This window comes from Gymnoscopelus braueri (assembly GCF_963280865.1).
Source record: "Gymnoscopelus braueri genome assembly, chromosome: 5".
Taxonomy (NCBI): domain Eukaryota; kingdom Metazoa; phylum Chordata; class Actinopteri; order Myctophiformes; family Myctophidae; genus Gymnoscopelus; species Gymnoscopelus braueri.
The window spans coordinates 9741452-9761559 of record NC_137606.1 but is presented as its reverse complement, the minus strand read 5'-3'; the positions used below and the strand labels follow the sequence as shown (position 1 = coordinate 9761559).

The 20108-nt window shown below is 43.2% G+C and overlaps 1 protein-coding gene across 1 annotated transcript in view; it reads right to left on the bottom strand.

Moving 5' to 3' along the window:
- The window catches only part of cep295 (centrosomal protein 295), a 40095-nt gene that overhangs the window by 13534 nt on the left and 6453 nt on the right, over positions 1-20108 (bottom strand). Inside the window, exons 5-22 of the mRNA XM_080428700.1 lie at positions 16982-17095; positions 16265-16405; positions 14742-14925; positions 13737-13913; positions 12684-12944; positions 12039-12139; positions 11664-11852; positions 11361-11437; positions 10904-11157; positions 10252-10497; positions 9447-9707; positions 8062-8372; positions 7158-7317; positions 5979-6164; positions 5232-5468; positions 4492-4592; positions 2313-2406; positions 1525-1743 (exon numbers count right to left, since the gene is read on the bottom strand). Of these exons, the coding sequence (XP_080284826.1) occupies positions 1525-1743; positions 2313-2406; positions 4492-4592; positions 5232-5468; positions 5979-6164; positions 7158-7317; positions 8062-8372; positions 9447-9707; positions 10252-10497; positions 10904-11157; positions 11361-11437; positions 11664-11852; positions 12039-12139; positions 12684-12944; positions 13737-13913; positions 14742-14925; positions 16265-16405; positions 16982-17095 (3313 nt within the window). The remainder of the gene's footprint in view (positions 1-1524; positions 1744-2312; positions 2407-4491; positions 4593-5231; positions 5469-5978; positions 6165-7157; positions 7318-8061; positions 8373-9446; positions 9708-10251; positions 10498-10903; positions 11158-11360; positions 11438-11663; positions 11853-12038; positions 12140-12683; positions 12945-13736; positions 13914-14741; positions 14926-16264; positions 16406-16981; positions 17096-20108) is intronic.

Here is a 20108-nt window from a genome sequence, read left to right as displayed (position 1 = left end):
TATCGTCTACTCAGGCTTTTGTGAGCCCCCCAGACCGTTTTTAAGTTGCTTGATTCAGTATTTAGATTTTTGATATTCATTTTATCAGACACGCCCCCTTCCTATACAAACCCATTATAACTTCAAACTCCATTTTTAACATGTTAGATTCATCAAAAACACCGTCCTTGGTTCTGGTGACTCACCCTGCCCTCCTAATACGCGAGGGGGCCGTGTTTTTTCGATTACTTTTTTCATTTATTTTTAATATTTTTTTTGGAAAATGAAAAAAATTAAATACAATAAAAAAAATTAATTAAATAAATGAAAAAAGTAATCAAAAAACCACGGCCCCCTCACGTATTAGGAGGGCAGGGTGAGTCAGCAGAACCAAGGACGGGTGTTTTTGATGAATCTAACGGGTTAAAAATGGAGTTTGAAGTTATAATGGGTTTGTATAGGAAGGGGGCGTGTCTGATAAAATGATTATCAAATATCTAAATACTGAATCAAGCAACTTAAAAACGGTCTGGGGGGCTCACAAAAGCCTGAGTAGACGATAAAATTACCCAAAGTTTTTTTGAAAGTGAAATATCCCTTTAACCACATACACCCTATATATACACCCTATTGTACCCCTCAAAACCCACCTCTTCAATATGGCTTTCCCCACTGTTTTTATTTTATTCCTTAACCTTAGCGTCCCCCCCCCCCCCCAACCCATTTAGTCCTGAGGCCAATTCTAAAAAACCTGTCTAAATCCTGAACTAAGTTTTCTGAAAAACTTCAAATATTTATTCAAAAATTAAAAAAAAAAGTATGTTGCTATATACTGTACATAGCAACAATAACCCCAAAAGGGGTTCCCGGCTTTTAAGGTATAGTTATGTAATGGGGTTCCAGGTCTAAATGGGCTAATAAAGTTGTCTTTCTTTCTTATTCTCTCATGCTCCCCCATGTACAGCGTCTGTGGGTACTTAGAAAAGTGCTATATAAATTTGAGATATTATTATTTTTATGATTATTATTATTACGATTATTAAGATTATTATTATATACATACCATAGCGTATAAGTGCTAATTAAACCAAAATAGTGGAAATGATCGGTAGGCAAAAATAGGCCTAATCGCAATTATTTGAGTTCATTGCAATTATTTTTGCATAATCGTCATAATCATTTCCATGTTGAAACATTTTCACACATTTTCAAATACAAAAGAAAGCAGAAATAGCTGATCTACAATTATTTTTACATGTATAAAACTATTAGATATGAAAATAACTTCTGTTATGTATAAGTTATTTGTCATATCTGCTCTGTGCCATTTTTTATTACGAAGCCTAAAAGGCAAACAGAAATGAAACATGTATTAATATGTCCCAATGTTCAATGCCAAACACACAATTAAATAGTTAATCGCAAGTATTTGACTGACAATTAATCGTCAACTTAAATTTGTAATCATGACAGTCCTAGGCAGAAATCTGGCATCGGTCGAGCTCTAGTAAGTAGTAAATGGCAATCAAGCATTCCCATTCCCACCTGTGCTGAAGGAGAAGTCGAGCTCCCTGGTGTATTTATCTATGATGCGATGGATGCTGCTGTCATGGAACAGGCAGTCTGTGGCTGGAGGACGAGGAGTGCCTAATGCCGATTCCTCCTGAGAGGAGAAGCTTTCTCTGGATGTAGGGGTGAAATCTAGTGAGTCTGCACCCGCTCCTCTTTCTGCACCAGGCCTGGCTAGATGCTGCTGGGAGGCATCTGTATGGGAAGTGGAAGGCAAGAAGTGAACATACATTTTGGGCAGTGGTGAAAAAAGTCCTATACATTGCACTACATTTTTTACTTAAGTAAAAGTATCAATACTGCAATGTAGAAGTGCTCCGTTACAAGTAAAAGTTCGGAATTCAAAATGTACTTGAGTAAAAGTACAAAAGAGTTGGTATCAAAATGTACTTTAAGTACCAAAAGTAGAACATACTCATTATACAGGATGTCCCCGTTTTCAAATGTATGAAATTACATGCATTGTGAGCTTGTAGATCGACTATTTTCAAATGGCCGAAATGTATATAGGACTGAAGTGGTTAATCTAACAAAGTAAGTAGTAACTAAAGTTTTCAAATAATTGTAGAGGAGTAAAAGTACAATATTTGCCTCTGAGATGTAGTGGAGTAGAAGTAAAAGTATTGGAAATTGGAAATACTCAAGTAAAGTACAAATAGCTCAATTGCACGTACAGTACTGCATTTTGGGCTATGCAGTGAAGTGGAGCAAGACAAACAAGCAAACATTTTACACAGATTGATGGTTTGGTTCTTTCCTCTCACCTGATTGGGCAGAGCTTTGTTCAGGGTCAGAGGTGACGTAGCTGCCAGTGGAGATGGTGGTGGAGAAGTCCGGGTCAGGTGGTCTATATGTAGACTGAAGACACACAGGTTTAGTAAGGGGGGGGGGAGATAATGGTTCTGGTGTCATTCTAAGGTTTAGTAGATCATTGGTCCTCAAAGTGGGGTCCAGGGACCCCCAGGGGTGCGTGGAGGGGTTCTAGGGGGTCCCCAGCAAAGTGTGTTAATATAGCATCATAATACATTGAACCACTTTAACCTTTTATACTTTGGCTATTCAAAAATAGCAGATCTACAAGCTCATAGATCTGCTATTTTTGAAAAATCGTCAATTTTCGCAAACCTTTGAATATATTTTTTTAAAGCGAACAATTTTAACTCAAACCTTTAATTTCTTTATGGGGGGGTCCCTGGTCCGCGGCCAAATACTTATCATTTTGGGGTCCTTGACATGAAAGTTTGAGAACCACTGTAGTAGACATGCAATTGTATTTACCGTACTCTAATATCCTACAGTATGTATTATGTTTATGCCCATATTAACCTGCTCTATTCTCGTGTAACCATATTGAGTCATATTGGCATTTTTTTATTGTTTATAATACTATTCTATTCATTTGCTCTAGTTTTGTTTCTAAAGTATCTCACCCATTAAGACCTGAGGCCGATTCTACAAAATATCTTCTAAACAGTTTTTTGGAGAAAAAAAAACATACGTGTTGCTATAATCAGTGGTTCTCAAACTTCTTTATGTGGAAGACCCCCCAAAAAAAATATTTGGCCGCAGACCTCCCCATCTCAAAATATTTTTGAGATGGGGGGGAGCAAAGATTTGAATTACAAATGTTTGCTTTAAATATATATATATATATATATTCAAAGATTTGCAGATCTACAAGCTCGTAGCGTGGCACTCGGCGCTATGAGCTTGTAGATCTGTATTTTTGAATAGCCAAAGAAATCTAAAATGACACAGAGATGCGTTCCCGGTATTAAAGGGTTAACTTAAAAGAAAAAAGATATACAGTACTGCTATTGAAATTCATTAGGAAGTTCATGAAGTTTCCTACATGTACAAAAACACACAGACTGAGCTCAGTTCAAGTGTAGAAACCCTCACAAAGTGTATATTTTAAATACACTTCAGGTACATATGTTTAACATCATTGCTCAGCATACTTACACACACACACCCTCCAATGGTAACACACTTTCTACACAGGCACACACCAACACAGGCGCACCGCACACACATGCATGTAAACACACAAAATGCTCCTCAAGCATAATCATGGTTGGACCAGTGTCAGGTGGTCCTCAGATTTGGCTAATTTTCATCATTGATCCACACAGTGGTGAACCTCAGAAGGGGGACAGATCATTCTGATCTGTTTGAAAAATAGAAATATAGGCCTCTCTCTTATACTGTACATGCCTCCTTTCAATAAAAGCCTGGTACCCACTACAGTTGAAACAAATACAAGTCCGGGTCACTATTAGAGGATTTAAGGTATATAGCGCTTTTATCCACAGCTCTTTACATAGATTGTGCATTACATTCACCCACCCATTCACACACCGATGGCGGAGGAAACCATGCAAGGCACCAACCTGCTCATCGGGAGCAATTAGGGGTTCAGCGTCTTGCTCAAGGACACTTCGACACCAACTCTGGTGGAGCCCGGGATCGAACTGGGTACCTCACGGTTCCCATTTGGCCGCTCTACCGGCCACTCTACCCCTGAGCCACTGCCACCCAATATGTGCAAGGCTACGTGCCACTACTACACAATGAAAGCACAAGACATTCATCGTTTATACTGCCTATATAATTGGGATCTATAAAAAAAAAACAACATAGATCTCAGTTTATACTCCTACTCTTTCAATATGACCCTCAGGTGTCAGCTCACACCAGGCTGCATTAACCCATTAAGACCGGGAAAGCATCTGTCATTTCAGATTTTTAACCACTTAAATTGAGCACCACTGATATAGAAACATACGTTTTTCAGAATACTGTTGAGATTTAGGAGACATGTAGAATCGGCCTCAGGTCTTAATGGGCTAGCAGAAGCCTTTGAAAAGGGCCGAACAAGGAAGGAAAAGGCAGTGCAGAATATTAAAAAGGTGTCAGTGTTGTTTTAGTCGGTGTACTAACCTCTATGGGGGAATTGCACCGGCCGATAGCAGGACCCTTATAAGAAGCACCTCCTCTGCCTGAGCCAGAGGAGGACTGAGAGACGTTTGGAGGGAGTGATTCTGAAAGGAAAATGTTTTAGGAGTGAGTGGCAACGTCCCTGCATACGCATACAGATACATGATCTGAGTCACGTTCATTTGGAAAGTACAACACGTATGCTGTGAATACATTTGCAGCGGCGACACTAGTGCAGATACGTTGATGCAGGGTATCACAGCAAATACATTTAAAGGGATAGTTCACCCCCAAAATGACATTTTTTCTATCGATTACACACCCCATGGAGACTCGAATTCATGGAGATTTTTTTGTTTTTGGCGCATTCCTAAGCCAATCATTTGATGACTGTCGGCGGCTCCGGTAGACATTAGCATCTTTCCGCTGGTCATCAATTATTGGCCTAGGAATGTGACAAAAACAAAAACATCTCCAACAATTCAAGGCTTCGTGGGGTTAATTGATAGAAAATAAGTCATTTTTTGGGTGAACTATCCCTTTAAGAGCCACTTGTGTTCCCACTTTCCATGTTCCCACTAACACCCATCTAACAATCCTTACCTCATCATCCAGAGATAGTAGTATATTATCTGACTGAAGCCATGAACTGTTCTTTCTTTTTTCCCCCTCTTTTTTCCACACCCTTACATAGATCATGTTAACCTTTTGGGACAAGTCAGCTTTTAGCATTAACTATATACCAGATTCTGGGGAGGTTCCTGCCTCCATCAGCAGTCTCTCTCGCCAGGAGATCTTGCTGGAACCTCCTGACCCCGAGGCTGACTCAGAGTCAGTCCCTCTCCCAGCAGACTGGTCCCCTCTGCTGCTGGAAACAGAGGACGTGTGGAAAGACCAGTGAGAAACCACTGAGGTCTCTGGTTCTTCCTCTGGGTAGGTGTCTACGATATATGCCGGCACATGTACACTGTTCTCCGGACCTGTGGACAAACACAAAATGGAATCATTTAAGACATAATATATAGTACCTTTCAATGGGAAGATAAGTTCACTATAGAAAAACCCATGCAAACGTATGTTGCTATATCAGTGGTTCTCAAACTTTTTCATGTCAAGGACCCCCAAAAAGATTATTTGGCCGCAGACCCACCCCCCCCCCCCCCATCTCAAATATGTTGTTCCAGGGACCCCCAGAAGCAAAAAAAACGGAGTTAAAACAAAAAATCGCTTTAAAAATATAGATATTCAAAAAGGTGTGCACAAACTTTCACGATTTTTCAACAATAGCAGATCTACAAGGTTGTAGCGCTTCACTCGGTGCCGCGCTATGAGCTTGTACATCTGCTATTTTTTTATAGCCGAAGGAGTCTAAAAATTACAGATTATTCCCCGGTCTAAATGGGTTAATGCAGCAACTCGTCTCAACAGTTGCTTGAGCAGCAAAACACAAAAGAAACACGACAACAGTACTAGGCTATCTCTGGGCTCACCAGTGACTGCGCTGGCATCCACTGGAGTCTCCACCTCCTGAATGGCACTGAGCTCATGCTGGGATGTGACCTCCATGGTGCCCCCCAGCCTGACCCGGGCCACTGGGGGTTTGGTTGGCCGAGGAAGGAGGTGTGGTGGTGGTGGTGGTGGTGGGGCAGCTGTATCGGCCAGGGTGGTGGTGGGAGCTAAGGAAAATGAGAAATCAATCAAATTATGCAATAATTAAAAAACATGAAATTCCAGTAACAAATCTCAATCAAAGAATTCACCTTTTTGGTATGGGAATTTAACCCATTGAGATCTGTGTAATTTTAGATTTCTTTGGTTATTAAAAATATTGCAGATCTACCAGCTCCGAGTGTCACGCTATGATGAGCTTGTAGATCTGCTATTTTTGAAAAATCGTGAAAACTTGTTTTACTCAAATCTTTGCTTCTGGGGGTCCCTGGAAGTAAATATTTTGAGATGAGGATCCGCAGCCAAATAATAATAATTTTGGGGGTCCATGACATGAAAAGGTTTGAGCACCACTGAATATAGAAACATACGTTTTTTCCAAAAAACTGTTAGGATTTAGAAGACATTTGTAGAATCCCCCAGAAGCAAAGCTTTAAAAATATATATATATTCAAAAGATTTGCACACATTTTCACGTTTTAAAAACGCCACGCTATGAGCTTGTATATCTGCTCAATAGCCCAAAGAAATCTAAAAATGAAGCGTTCCCGGTAGTGATGTGCGGGTCGGGTTTTTTCATGACCCGCCCCGCCCCAACCCGCGACGGAACGCGACCCGCCTCAACCCGCCCCGCGAACCCATATATAAATCTATGGCTCAACCCGCCCCGCGACCCGCGGTGGGAATATATATATATATTATATAGCGCTCTTTTAAGTACCCAAAGTCCCTTTAAATGTCTACAGTAGCACAACATTGTCATGGGCTGAATAAACAAGCATGTTGGTCAAAATAGGGTTTTTTTATTTTTTTTCTCGTGGAGAGCGGCTGACCCGCTCACCCTCAGCCCGCATAATTTTCTCTGAAATCCTGACTCGACCTACCCGCGCCGCGGGTTGACCCGCGGGTCCCGCGGGTTACGGGTCGACCCGCTCATCACTAGTTCCCGGTCTTGATGGGTTTAGGGAAACCAGCAGGAAAAAAAGACATGAATGGCTTACCAGTGGTGGGTGGCTGTCTGTGGTCAGTGCTGTCTTCTTGTAGATGTGACAAAGAGCCGCCACTAGCCTCCTCCATTGCTTTAAGCAGGGAGGAGAGGAGTCTGAGGCGCATGGCACCAATGTCTTCTGAAACCTCCTCCACAGCCTCTGGAGGAGCAGGCTATGGGGATTAAGTAGTGGGGGGAAAAAAGCCATTTTACCAATATGCTTCAAATGAAACTAGACCCTAAAACAGAGTTAATCACCTTTGAATAGAAGAACATAAATGTGTCCTTGTGACATTGGAGACTACTTATATCATCGGTTCTCAAAGTGGGGTCCGGGGACCCCCAGGGGTCTTATGGGGGATACCAGGGGGTATGAGTCACAATAATTGTAACCCCTTTATCCATATTTTATACTTTGGCTATTAAAAATAGCAGATATACAAGCTCATAGGGCGGCACCGAGTGCCGCCCTATGAGCTTGTAGATCAGCTATTTGTGAAGAATCGTAAAAATTTGTGCAAATCTTTGAATATGTATTTTTTGTGGATCAAATACATATCATTTTAGGTGGTCCTTGACATGAAAAGGTTTGAGAACCACTGATATTATAGCAACATACGTTTTTTCTAAAAACTGTTAGGATTTAGAAGACATTTGTAGAATTCCAAGAAGCAAAGAGTTACAAATGTTCGCTTTAAAAAAAAAATATATATATATTCAAAGATTTGCACAAATTTCCATAATTCTTCCAAAAAAATAGCAAGATATACAAGCTCGAGTGCCGCGCTATGAGCTTGTAGATCCTGCTATTTTTTTATAGCCCAAAGAAATCTAAAATGACACAGATGCGTTCCCGGCTTGAATGGGTTAACGAAAATATGGATGAAAAACAGCCAGACATTGTCCCAGTCAGTCACCTGTGCATCACGGCTGAGTAGAGTCTGCAGTGCCTCCCTTTGCCTCCTCATCTGCCCCCTTTCCTCCTCTTGCCGCAGTCTGGCCTCCTCCCGCTCCCTCTGCTGCTGTGTCACACTCTCCCTCTGCCGTAGCACCAGACTGTGAGCCTCCTGCAGCTCCCTCTGCTGCTGTGTCACGCTCTCCCTCTGCCGTAGCACCAGACTGTGAGCCTCCTGCAGCTCCCGCCTCTGTCTCTCCAGATCATCACGCTCCCTGGACACCAGTGACGTTGGCTGGTGGGGAAAGCTTTGTTCACAAAGCCAAGGCTTCTCTGAAAGCAAAATAAGTACTCAAATGTTTTACTCTAAGTAAAAGTATCAATACTGCAATGTAGAAATTAGGGCCGGGACTTTATCGCGTTAAATTCTATCAATTAATTACAGAAGAAATATCGCATCAAAAAAATTAACACATTTTAATCGCACCCGTTTGCGCTGGGGGGGGGGTGCACGATGCGGTGCAGGTCACATGCGCGCAATTTTTATTAATAATTAATTAAACTACTATAAAGCAACAGTAACAACACACGTGGTGGAAAAGATCTACAACCTCACAATGTGTTGCGCTTGTAGATCTGCTATTTTCAAATGGCCAAGAGTAGAAGTAAAAGTATTAGAAATTGGAAATACTCGAGTCAAGTGCAAATACCTCAAAATTGTACTTAAGTACAGTTCTTGAGTACTTAAAGATGTATGCCAAAATCCATTTAAAAAAATTGCTTTTCACTGTTCCCAGGTCAAATATTGATATGCGATTAATTGCGATTAATTAATTACAAAGCCTCTAATTAATTAGATAAACATTTTTAATCGAGTCCCAGCCCTAGTAGAAATACTCTGTTACAAGTAAAAGTCCGGAATTCAAAATGTACTCGAGTAAAAAGTACAAAAGTATTGCTATCAAAATGTACTTAAAAGTACCAAAAGTAGAAAGGACTCAATACGCAGAATGTCCCATTTCACAAAGTACGGTATGTATGAAATTTATGAAAATCTTTTCAAAATAGCAGATCTACAAGATCACAATGCGTCACATCGTGAAACATTGTGAGCTTGTAGATCTGCTATTTTCAAATGGCCGAAATGTATATATAATCAATAATGATAATAATCAAAATCTACAAAGTAAATAGTAACTAAAGTTTCCAAATAAAAGTAGCGGAGTAAAAGTACAATATTTGGATTTGAGATGTAGTGGAGTAGAAGTAAAATTATTGGAAATTGGATATAGTCAAGTAAAGTACCAAATACCTAAAAAAATATGTACTTAAGTACAGTACATACAGTAAATGTACTTAGTTACTTTACCCCACTGCTGAAGCCTGTGTTGGTGGACGTGTAATAACCTTGGTTAATGGCTCGGACAGGAGGGAGGGTAGGTTGGAGAGGGATACCGCGGGCTGCTGGATGGATTGTGAGTGGACTGTGGTCTGGGTAGTCTGTGGTGACTGGAGAGGGTCTTAGTCGCTCAGGACGAAGTTCCAGTTCCCTCTGCTGCTGTGCCATGGCCTCCCTCTGTGCCATGGCCTCCCTCTGTGCCAGCACACGACCGTGAGCCTCCCGTAACTCCTGCCGCTGCCTCTCCAGATCACGCTCCCTGGCTAGGGCTGTCAACATACAAATTTAAGTTGACGATTAATTGTCACACAAATAATTGCATATAATTTAGCATTGAACAGTGGAACATATAATTATGAATAAAAACGTCATTGCTGTTTGCCTTTTAGGCTTCGTAATCACAAATGGCACAGGGCAGATTACTGACAATTAAAAAAAAAAAAATTGTAAAGATTTGTTTTGGGGGTTTTATGCCTTTAATGATAGGACAGTAGACTGACAGGAAATGGGGAGAGAGATGTGGGGTGACACGCAGCAAAGGTCGTCGGGATCGGAATTCGAACCCGCGACACGCTGTCAGGCTGGCATTGCCTGGCATTGCCAAGCTTACAACGCGTCACAAAGTGACGCGTTGTAAGCTTGTGGATCTGCTATTTTTGCTATTTTTTTTTATATACGAAAATGTTTCAACATGGAAACGATTACGCAAAATTATTGCGATTAGACGACTAGGTAATAATTGTGACAGGCCTATTCCTGGCAACCATTGACAGGGCTGGGGGAAGAAGGCCTGTGTTGGTGGACGTGCAATACCTTGGTGAACGTCTTCGACAGAAGGGAGGGTAGGTGGGAGAGGAATACTCCGGGCTGCCGTGACCGAAGAGGCTCTCAGTCGCTCAGGGAGATGTCCTGCGACTCTCTCCCTCGTGTCGACGGTCAGCCAAACAGCGTCCGAGGCTCTTCTTGTGTCCCCGAGATTCACTGCTGCAGATTCCAGTAGAATCGGTCGGGATCTGGAGGGGTCAACGACTTCACCGGGTCCTGAATTCCAACCAGGACCTGAGAGTGGAGGAGGCAATGCCACAGCAGTTGACTCTCTGGTAAGGTTTTGTATTTTTCATTTTAGTTTAGTCTTAGTTTGTTTTGATTTTTTTTCTAATTCTAATTCAGTTAGTTTTAATTAGTTTTTAGAGCGGATTTGCTAGTTTTTATTTTTGAAAATGATAATAGTTTTAGTTAGTTTTTATTAGAAAAGGTAATATTGTGTAATAAAAACTTAATAAAAGACCCAAAAACCTTACAAATAAACGAAAACTAAGGGCCTTTTGTCTATAATTTCAGTTTGTTTTAGTTAGTTTTGTAAACACACAATACAGTTTCAGTAGTTATTGTTTATTTATTTTTATTATAGTTCTTATGCAGTTCAGTAAAAAAAAATGTTTTAGTTTTCGTTTACTATAATAACCTTGCTCTCTGGTAGGGATTTCCACTGGGACCTGGGTTTTACCATTTGTTTCAGCAATGAAGGGTAGCATCGTGGAACCACACGGAGGTTGCAGACGGGGTGCTAGAGGTACACTGGTGTCAGTGCTATGGGAGGAAGGGTGAACGAGGCCTGGCGGTACAGCTAATGATCCGGCAGCCATGTTACGAATGTGAAGACTTCGCTGGTATTCTTGCAGCCGCTGGCGAGCCACTTCCAGTGAGCGTTTGTGAACTCTGAACTCAGGACACACATTCAAACAAACATTCAGGAAAAGTAGATACAAATAGACCGATATAGACAATCTACTTTTGATAGATGTGATTACTTTTTCTATACCAGCCAAGCTTTTATTACTCAGCTCGTTCACTTTCTATAAATTATTTGGCTGGCAAAACCCCCACTGATGATGACACTAGCCAGTAGATTGAAAACACACTTATTCTGCTCCAGAAGTCGCTGCTGGTATTCTCTGATCCTTGTGGTGTGGTCGTCTTCAGCTGCTGTAGGCATAGACTGCAGAAAAGTCATAAGAAAAAAAAATCAAGTTCCACTTGCTAATATTTACTGACAATTTATAATACTATACTGATTTGACACATGAAAAAATGCTCTTCCTTAGTGCCCAAATAACATTTGGCTGACTAACATGGTCACTAGATACCGAATCCGATATTTTGACAAAGGTCTCCTTAAGTCTTTTCCAATGAAAAGGTTACAAGGTTTTGAGATTTGTGTCTACCTCAGCATCTGCTCTGTACATCTGTGCTTCCGCTTGGCAGACAGGTAGGTCCTGGGTTACCTGGGCAGCCTTCAGGGTCTCTCTCTCCAGCTGGGCTTTTAGCAGTTCCTGCTCCAGCCTGGCCTTCTGCTCCTCTAGCTCCTGGAGTAAGGCTATCTGCTGCTGCTTCTCCCTCTCTAGCTCCTCTTCCTGGAGGACAAAACAGCATGCTTCCAATTTATCTCAACATTATCTTAGATTGGTGGTGGTAAAAATGTATGAGTCTGTAATGTTGACAATCATAAAGGGGGATACTGGCAGCAATGTTAGCCAGTACATCAACAGACACCAATCGGTGCAATCCTGTCTGTGACTGGAGTCTGAACAGGCACAAACCCTTTTCCGTCGCTCCAATTCAAATTCCTGCATCTTGTTAGCTAGCATGTCAGGAAGAAGCAACGTTCCCGCCACAACAGTCTCCTCTGTAGTCTCCAGTGCTGGTTGGATTAAAAAACAAAAACATAATGATTCACTGTCACCAAAGCAATCAAGCATAATACAACTATAAACTTGGCACTCAAAGCACAGTTACAAAGTGCTTGACCAACAGAACAAATAAACTACGAGCTTTTGAATCTGCTTTTTTTTTTTCGTGAAAATGTTTGCAAATCTTATTCTTTGAATATATATATGTTTTAAAGCGAACATTTTTAACTCACATCTTTGCTTCTGGGCGATTCTACAAAGTCTTCAACCGTTTAAAAAAGAAACGTATGCTGCTATAATATCAGTGGTTCTCAAACTTTTCTCATGTCAAAGGACCCCCAAAATGATATGTATTTGGCCGCAAACCCCTATCTCAACTATTTATTTATTTTCAAAAATAGCAGATCTACAAGCTCATAGCACGGCACTCTGTGCCGCGCTATGAGCTTGTAGATCTGCTATTTTTGAATAGCCAAAGAAATCTTAAAATGACACACACAGATGAGTTCCCGGTCTTAATGGGTTAACAAAAAGATGTGATCCTAGCAGATGTACCTGGTGGTGAGTGGGAAGGCTGAGGGAGCTTGTGGCTGGCACCAGTGTGCGGTCGCACTCTCTCCTCACTGGACAAAGAGCCTGTGTCGATGGTGGAGTCCCGTTCAGGTACCTGGTCATCAGTGGTGGTTGGTGGCGGGGGGCCAGTGGGGACCAGGCTCGCCTCGCTGCTCCACTGGTGGTCCCTTTGGGTCCTGATACGGTTCAGGAGCCTCTGCAATGCCCGTCTGGGAGCAGGCCTCGCTGGCTGGGAAGGCTCCGCTACAACACCACGGTCAACATTTAATTCCATCCTACTGTTCTATCATTAATCTAGTATATATTACACATTATTGTTGATATGTCAGGAATCTTAGGCAGTGGTGTAAAGTAACTAAGTACATGTATTCAAGTCATGTACTTAAGTACAAATTTGAGAATCTTTACTGGAGAATCTTCAATTTTACTCCCTACTTCTACTCCACTACATCTCAGAGACAAATATTGTACTTTTACTCCACAACAATTATTTGAAAACTTTAGTTAATAGTTACTTTGTAGATAGAAATTAATACTTTATAAAACATACATTAACCACTTTAGCCATATGTTATACCTCGGCGATTTGAAAATAGACGATCTACAAGGTCGCAACGCGTCGCATCACGATGCGTTGCGAGCTGGTAGATCTGCTATTTTCAAACATTTTAGTACTATTACTTTTAAAGTTTTGGTACTTTAAATATATTTTGATGCCAATATGTTGTTACTTTTACCCAAGTACATTTTGAATACTGGACTTTTACTTGTGGTATTTGAGTACTTTTTCCAACACTGATCTTAGGACAGATCCATAATTGTCAGTGAAGGCGTCCATGCATTGTAGTATGGTTGTACCATACAGTTTGGACAAAATAGGCAAAAACCATGGACAAAAAGTCAATCACTTTTCCTTGCAACATGTTGTTCACATGCCATTTAAACAACAATGCTGATATGTCGGCATGGATCCTAAAGCTACCATGTGTACCACTTCCTTAACTTGTTATGGGGGGAGAAGCCAAGCTCTTTTACCTAGCACAGATGTTTCTGTCCCCATGCGTCCCGTCTGCCCTTGATCAGGGCCTGTCTCTTCTGCTTCCCCTGGGGTGGTGCCATCGTCCAGGGTCAGGTCCAGGTCATCTTGGCTGTCTGTGGACGGGGCCGGTAGAGGCTCTGGCACCAACTGGAGCACCAGGTCACCTTTCACCCCTGGGTGGATACAGACAACATGGACAGGCAAAGCTCAATAGAATACCACAGAAGCAGGGTAAACCCTAGTTCCCCACGTATAAATACCCATCCGGGCGTTGTAGACGTGTTAGTTTGTAGGTGAACTAAATTCAGACCACAATATTGTATAATACATCCGTTATTATGCATTCATTTCAATTGTCAACAGACTATAAAATGGTAAGAAACACCTAAAGGAAATGACACTAGCGAGCTGTAAACTAGGGGCAGCCTAGGTAGCCAGAGGCCCTGGTTGCCCCAGGTACGATTCCAGGCCACGCCAGCATATGTGTCGATGAAATGAAATTTGTCCCTGAGCAAGACTCTTAACCCCTAATTGCTCACAGGCCCTCATTGGAAACAAGCCCGCAAGGACTTTCATGAACGTCCTGTTAAAAGGAATTAAAGATTAATCTCGATGCTGACATGGGCGATTATGAATCGATTCACAAATGTCAACACATTTTTTTTTACTTCCGCTGATAACTTATATATATATAATATAATATATAATATTGAGCAGCCTCTGTTATATTATTTTACAAAAAAGGACTTGTTTATTTTCTTGTTGGTTTTCTGCAATTGTTGATGTTGGCAAATGTAACCTTCCAGTTGACAGTGACACATCTCCTTTATTTGTTTTTATTATCAATAAAACATAATGGAAGTAAATTAATGGCAATGCATCGCGAATTGCAATAATCGCAATATAATCGAATCGTAGCCCTCTGAATTGAATCGTCAGGTACCAAGCGATTTCCGCCCTTACTGTAAACCCAAAGTTCCTGGGTAACATGTTATCCTTACTCCTCTCTCCTGTGTACATGTCCTCAAAGGCGAACTCCATCTCCCTCTGGCAGTCCTCCACGAACTCCTGTCTCTTGTACAGAGGCTGGAAAATCTGAGCAGGCATCTGGGACACCTGGCGTCTTCTCCTCAGCAGGTCTGTCTGCTGCATGTGTTCCAGCTCGCCGAGGAAGCGCTCACGGTCCTAGAAAAAGAAAAAGGGCGTTTGCAAGCATTTACATACGAAAGACTGTGCAAGCAACAGCAATGCAACGTACACAAGATAATACTGGATTTGAATGAAATAAAAAGAGCAAGAAAGATAAGATGACAAGACAGGCAACACCCACACGCTTCTGTAAAAGGAACTTTTTTAGTGAAAAAAACGGGTAATGTGTAATAGGGAATGTTCAGGACAAAATATCAGTATAATTGAATGCCAAAAACGGTCCGGACCGTTTTTGAGGGTCCAAACGAGAAGTGCCGAAAACGGTCCGGACCGTTTTTGACCCAATTCTATTTTTATACATGTGGGCCACGTGGGGCGCTAAAACGAAACTTTGACATCACCCAAGTAGTTTCTGAGAAGAAGAGGCTGGATCTGGCTCCATGTCAAAAATCCTTCCGGTCGGCGTTTTCAATGTTATCTCCTTGATTAAAAGCTTAATATCTCCATTTCTTTTTAATGTGGTGGAAACGAGCCGTTTTCGATCGGCGATCACGCTGCAATGGAGGGTCGCGTTAGAAATATTATTGTTCCAGGCGTTAGTCGGGACCCTCCGCCGTCTCGCACGCACGCTTTGTTTACATGCATTTCCGCGTCGGGGCTTCTCACAGCACGAAGCGTATAACGCAAGTGGATGGAAGAAATGCTGGCACTCAACGTATAATATTTTAATAAACCTCTGGCACCCAATGTGTTAATCGGTACAGCATGGCAATAATATGCACAATTCCAGAGGGAAAAGCTCTAAATGTAATGTGTGCCTTTTGCCAGATATCCACTAAATGGCAGTGGTGGAAGAAGTACCGGTACTCAGATATTTTACTTAAGTAAAAGTATCAATACTGCAATGTAGAAATACTCTGTTACAAGTAAAAGGCCTGTGTTCAAAATTTAAAAAAAGTACAAAAGTATTGGCATCAAAATACACTTAAGGTGCCAAAAGTAAAAGTGCTAGAATGTTTGAAGAAAGCTGATCTACAAGCTCACAACAGCTTGTAGATCTGCTATTTTCAAATAGCCTATGTATAAAATAGGGCTAAAGTGGTTGATGTATGTTTTATAATGTAATAAGTTATGTCTGCAAAGTAAATAATTGTAGTGGAGTAAAAGTACAATATTTGCCTCTGAGATGTAGTGGAGTAGAAGTAAAAGTATTGAAAATTGGAAATACTCCAGTAAAGTAAGAAATACCTCAAATGTTTACTTAAGCACAGTACTTGAGTAAATGTACTTAGTTACTTTCCACCACTGATAAATGGTACAGTATTAAGTTATGTTGCGCTGGGAGAACTGTGTTTCTGATGGTACCACTACCTACCTGTGTGAGGCGCTCTCTCCTCAGGGCGTGCTTTCCTCTCACACGAGCCTTCTCCAGCTGCTCCTCTCTCTCCCTCTCAGCCTCCCTCCCAAACTCCTGCAGCCTCTGCGCCTCCTGTTCTGCCACCTCATGGGCGTCGGGCTGTGGAATCATCAACAATTTTCACATAGAAGTGGAGACCATTTTTTGGGGTGTCTTTCTACCTCTGGATCACTTTTCAAACACTAAACTTTTTCATTGCCACGGACGGGAATTTGTACACTGTATCGAACGTCATTTTCGGTTCGATTTCGATAGGTATCGAGTATCGTGACACCCTTATTTGAAACGATTATAAAACACGAAAATCGCTGTCAGTGACGAGTTTATTAATGAATATACTCTGGCAGTGAAAGAGTTAATATGCTACACTGATGAAAAGTACTTCATTTCAAATGACGTGTTACTGCATTGTACTTTTTTACACATTGTGTAACACTGTGTTATGCACATTTGCATTCTGCAACCCTGTAACCATTCATTGGAAAGGTCTGAATAATCATATACTAAATCACACACTTCAGTTTACATTTCCTCCATATCACTGGTCAATATTTGGTTGAAATATAATTCATATCATTAGATTCATTACAGTAGATACTGTAATGTATATATATATATAGATACATTGAAGTGATGCGGTTCTTGCATAGTGGATATACAGTGCTTTGCAGGTACCTGTGTTGCCTTATCTTCCCTATCCACTGCGGTCTCAGGCATGTGGTAGTATGTTGCAGAGAAAGAGTTCACATCTGATTTCTTCACCACATGCTGTTTCTTGGGGTCTATATTCTGTTTGAACAATAAAGAGTCATTTTAATAATACCAAACAAACAAACAAACAAACATCCTGACAAGCTACATTTTCATTAAAAACAAAGAAACAGGGTGCCTGGTGGCTCAGCCCCGAGTATGCTATTTAGTCCTTGGGCCAGACAAGATATCGGTACCACTAAGTCGGCAAAACCTTACCTATACTAAATTGTTTTTTGGGCCAATATAAGTAAATAAAAATATGATAGCCTTTCCATAGGAGCAGCTTTTTATATTTTTTGACATTTTGTTATTTTTCTCAATAGGCGGATTTTCATTCATAGCCAACAACATATTAAAAGTTATATAACACACTTTTTGGACATCACACTGCTCCTTTTTTTTAATAAATTAAACAAACCTGTGTCCAATTAAAGTAGTTGATGAAGTGGGTGTGGCCTATTATGTGGTTAGTGGCCAGGGGTGTGTGGGACCGCAGTATGAGGGCGGCCCACATCAACTACCTGGAGTTGATGGCGGTCTTTTTGGCGTTAAAGCGCTTCAGACCCCACATCAGTGGATGTCACGTTCTGGTCAAGACGGACAATACCACGACCATGGCCTACATCAACAAGCAAGGAGGCCTGCGGTCTCCTACATTGGACGGCTTGGCACGAAGGTTGATACTATGGTACTACGCACCTGGAGTCAATCAACGCCTCTCATGTACCTGGACTTCTGAACAGGGGAGCCGATCCCACCCCACCCGGGGGCCACACCGAGCACCGTGCGGCCTCCCACTACTCTTCCGCGCCGGGGAGCGTCGTTTCGGTCGGCGACGATGAGGCTGATGACGACGTCCTCACTCCCTACCAGGCCGAGCAGCACGACGAACGGGACTACCTGGTCGTCGACGAGGTCGAGGGGGACGGGGAGGCCGTCCGGGATGACGCCCAAGCGGCGGACCGCGGCCCCCCGACACCCGGCCCAGCCCCAGCGGGGAACCTCCACACTGTCCTTGTTCACGCTGAGGCGCTCACAGCCCCACCGGCCGAAAAAGGTCAGGTTCGGGCGGCCCCGTGTGGACCTGTTTGCATCAGAGGAGAATGCGAAATGCTCGCTGTTTTTCTCAATGAAAGGCCAGGCTCCACTGGGGTTGGACGCCCTGGCGCACGAGTGGCCGGGTGGGCTACTTTATGCGTTCCCTCCGCTGGAGCTGATCCACCCCACTCTGGAACGGATCAGGCTCCGGGGCCTGACGGTGCTGCTGGTGGCTCCAGCATGAGGCACTTGGAGGTCGGAGATAGCTCCCCTCCTATACGAGCGACCTTGGCCCCTCCCGCTGCGAGAGAACCTGCTGCAGCAGGCGGGGGACGAGATTCATCATCCCAGACCCACAGACCTAGATCTGTGGGTCTGGCCCGTGAGAGGGAAAATTTGACTGCGACCGGGGTTCCACCTAGAGTGGTGGCGACTATTCAGGCCGCTAGGCACACTCCACTAGGTCCGTTTATGGAACTAAGTGGGGTTTGTTCGAGGAGTGGTGCTTGGACCGGTCCCCGGTTGTGGTCCCGTTCCAGGCTTCGGTCGCAGACATCCTGACCTTCCTACAGGATAGGTTGGATCTGGGAAACGCCTTCTCCACAATCAAAGTATACTTGGCGGCCATCTCGGCCAACCATGTTGGTATCGATGGAAAAACCGCGGGGAAACAACCACTGGTGTGCCAGTTCATGAAGGGCGTGTTGCGTGAACACCCTGTCTCCAGGTCCTTGTTTCCCACGTGGGACTTGGTCCTGGTGCTCGACTCACTCTCTCGTCCTCCTTTTGAACCACTGGAGACGGTGGAACCAAAGTTCCTCACGTTCAAGACGGTGCTCTTGGTTGCGCTGACAACAGCGAAACGGGTGAGCGATATGCATCCCTATCGGTAGTTCCGGAGTGCATGAGGTTCGCTGGTGATAACAGTAGGGTTGTTCTTAAACCCAACCCGGCGTTCATCCCCAAGAACCACCTGGCGGTGGTAACGCCGACCGTGCTGGTGGCTTTTCGTCCGCCTCCGTTTGCCTCAGAGGAGGATCGGAGGCTGCACTGTCTTTGTCCAGTGAGGGCCTTGCGGCTGTATGTCCGGAGGACTGCGGCCCAGGACCGACCCAGCCAGCTGTTCGTTTCCTTGGGCCCCGGGCCTGGGGGAAAGGCGGTGACTAAGTCTGCGCTTTCCCGCTGGATTGTGGAGGCTATTCACCTGGCGTACACTAGTAGGGGGGCCCCAGTGCCTGACGGCCTGAGAGCGCACTCTACTAGGGGTGTATCGACGTCCTGGGCCCTCTGCAGAGGGGTGTCCATTCAGGACGTCTGCACGGCAGCGAATTGGGCGTCTCCCTCGACTTTCGCTGCTTTCTACAGCCTGGGCGTGGCGGCGTCTACCATGGCGCACGCAGTCCTGGGTGTGGCTTCCACCTGAAGGTGGGTAGGTGCATAGAACGGCCGTAGGATCTGTTCATGCCCCTGTGCTTTAGTGTATGATAGGCCGACGTCTGGGCCTTAGATTAATAAGGCAGACTTCGGTCTGTCAGGGCCCTCCCCCCCACTAGAATAGACAGGCTGTGCCTGCTTATTAGTTATGAGGCAAACTTCGGTCTGTCAGGGCTCCACTTCTTTTCCTGTTCCTTACCGCCAGGGGGTCACGTCCCAGGGGGGGCGTGGCCCTGGCGCCCAGGCGCTGGGGCAGGTATTGTGGTATCTCGGTTGTAGATACATTCCGGGGGTTTATATCTCCCATATGTGAACAACGACAGAGCAATGTAGCAAAACTAAGGGTTACTTCCGTAACCCCGGTTTTGTAAATTGCGAACGAGTTGTTCACAGAAACACCCTTCTTTTTGCTTCACCGTAGGTAGAAGGCTACGTTTTACCTTCTAGTTTTACCCTATTTCTCATAAAAAGTGCTTGTTTAAGATAAGGCTGAAAATGACCACCTCAGAATGAAATACTATGGGTAAATTATACATTTCTTGAATCCTTAGGGTCATGTCAGTATTCCAGTTGTTGT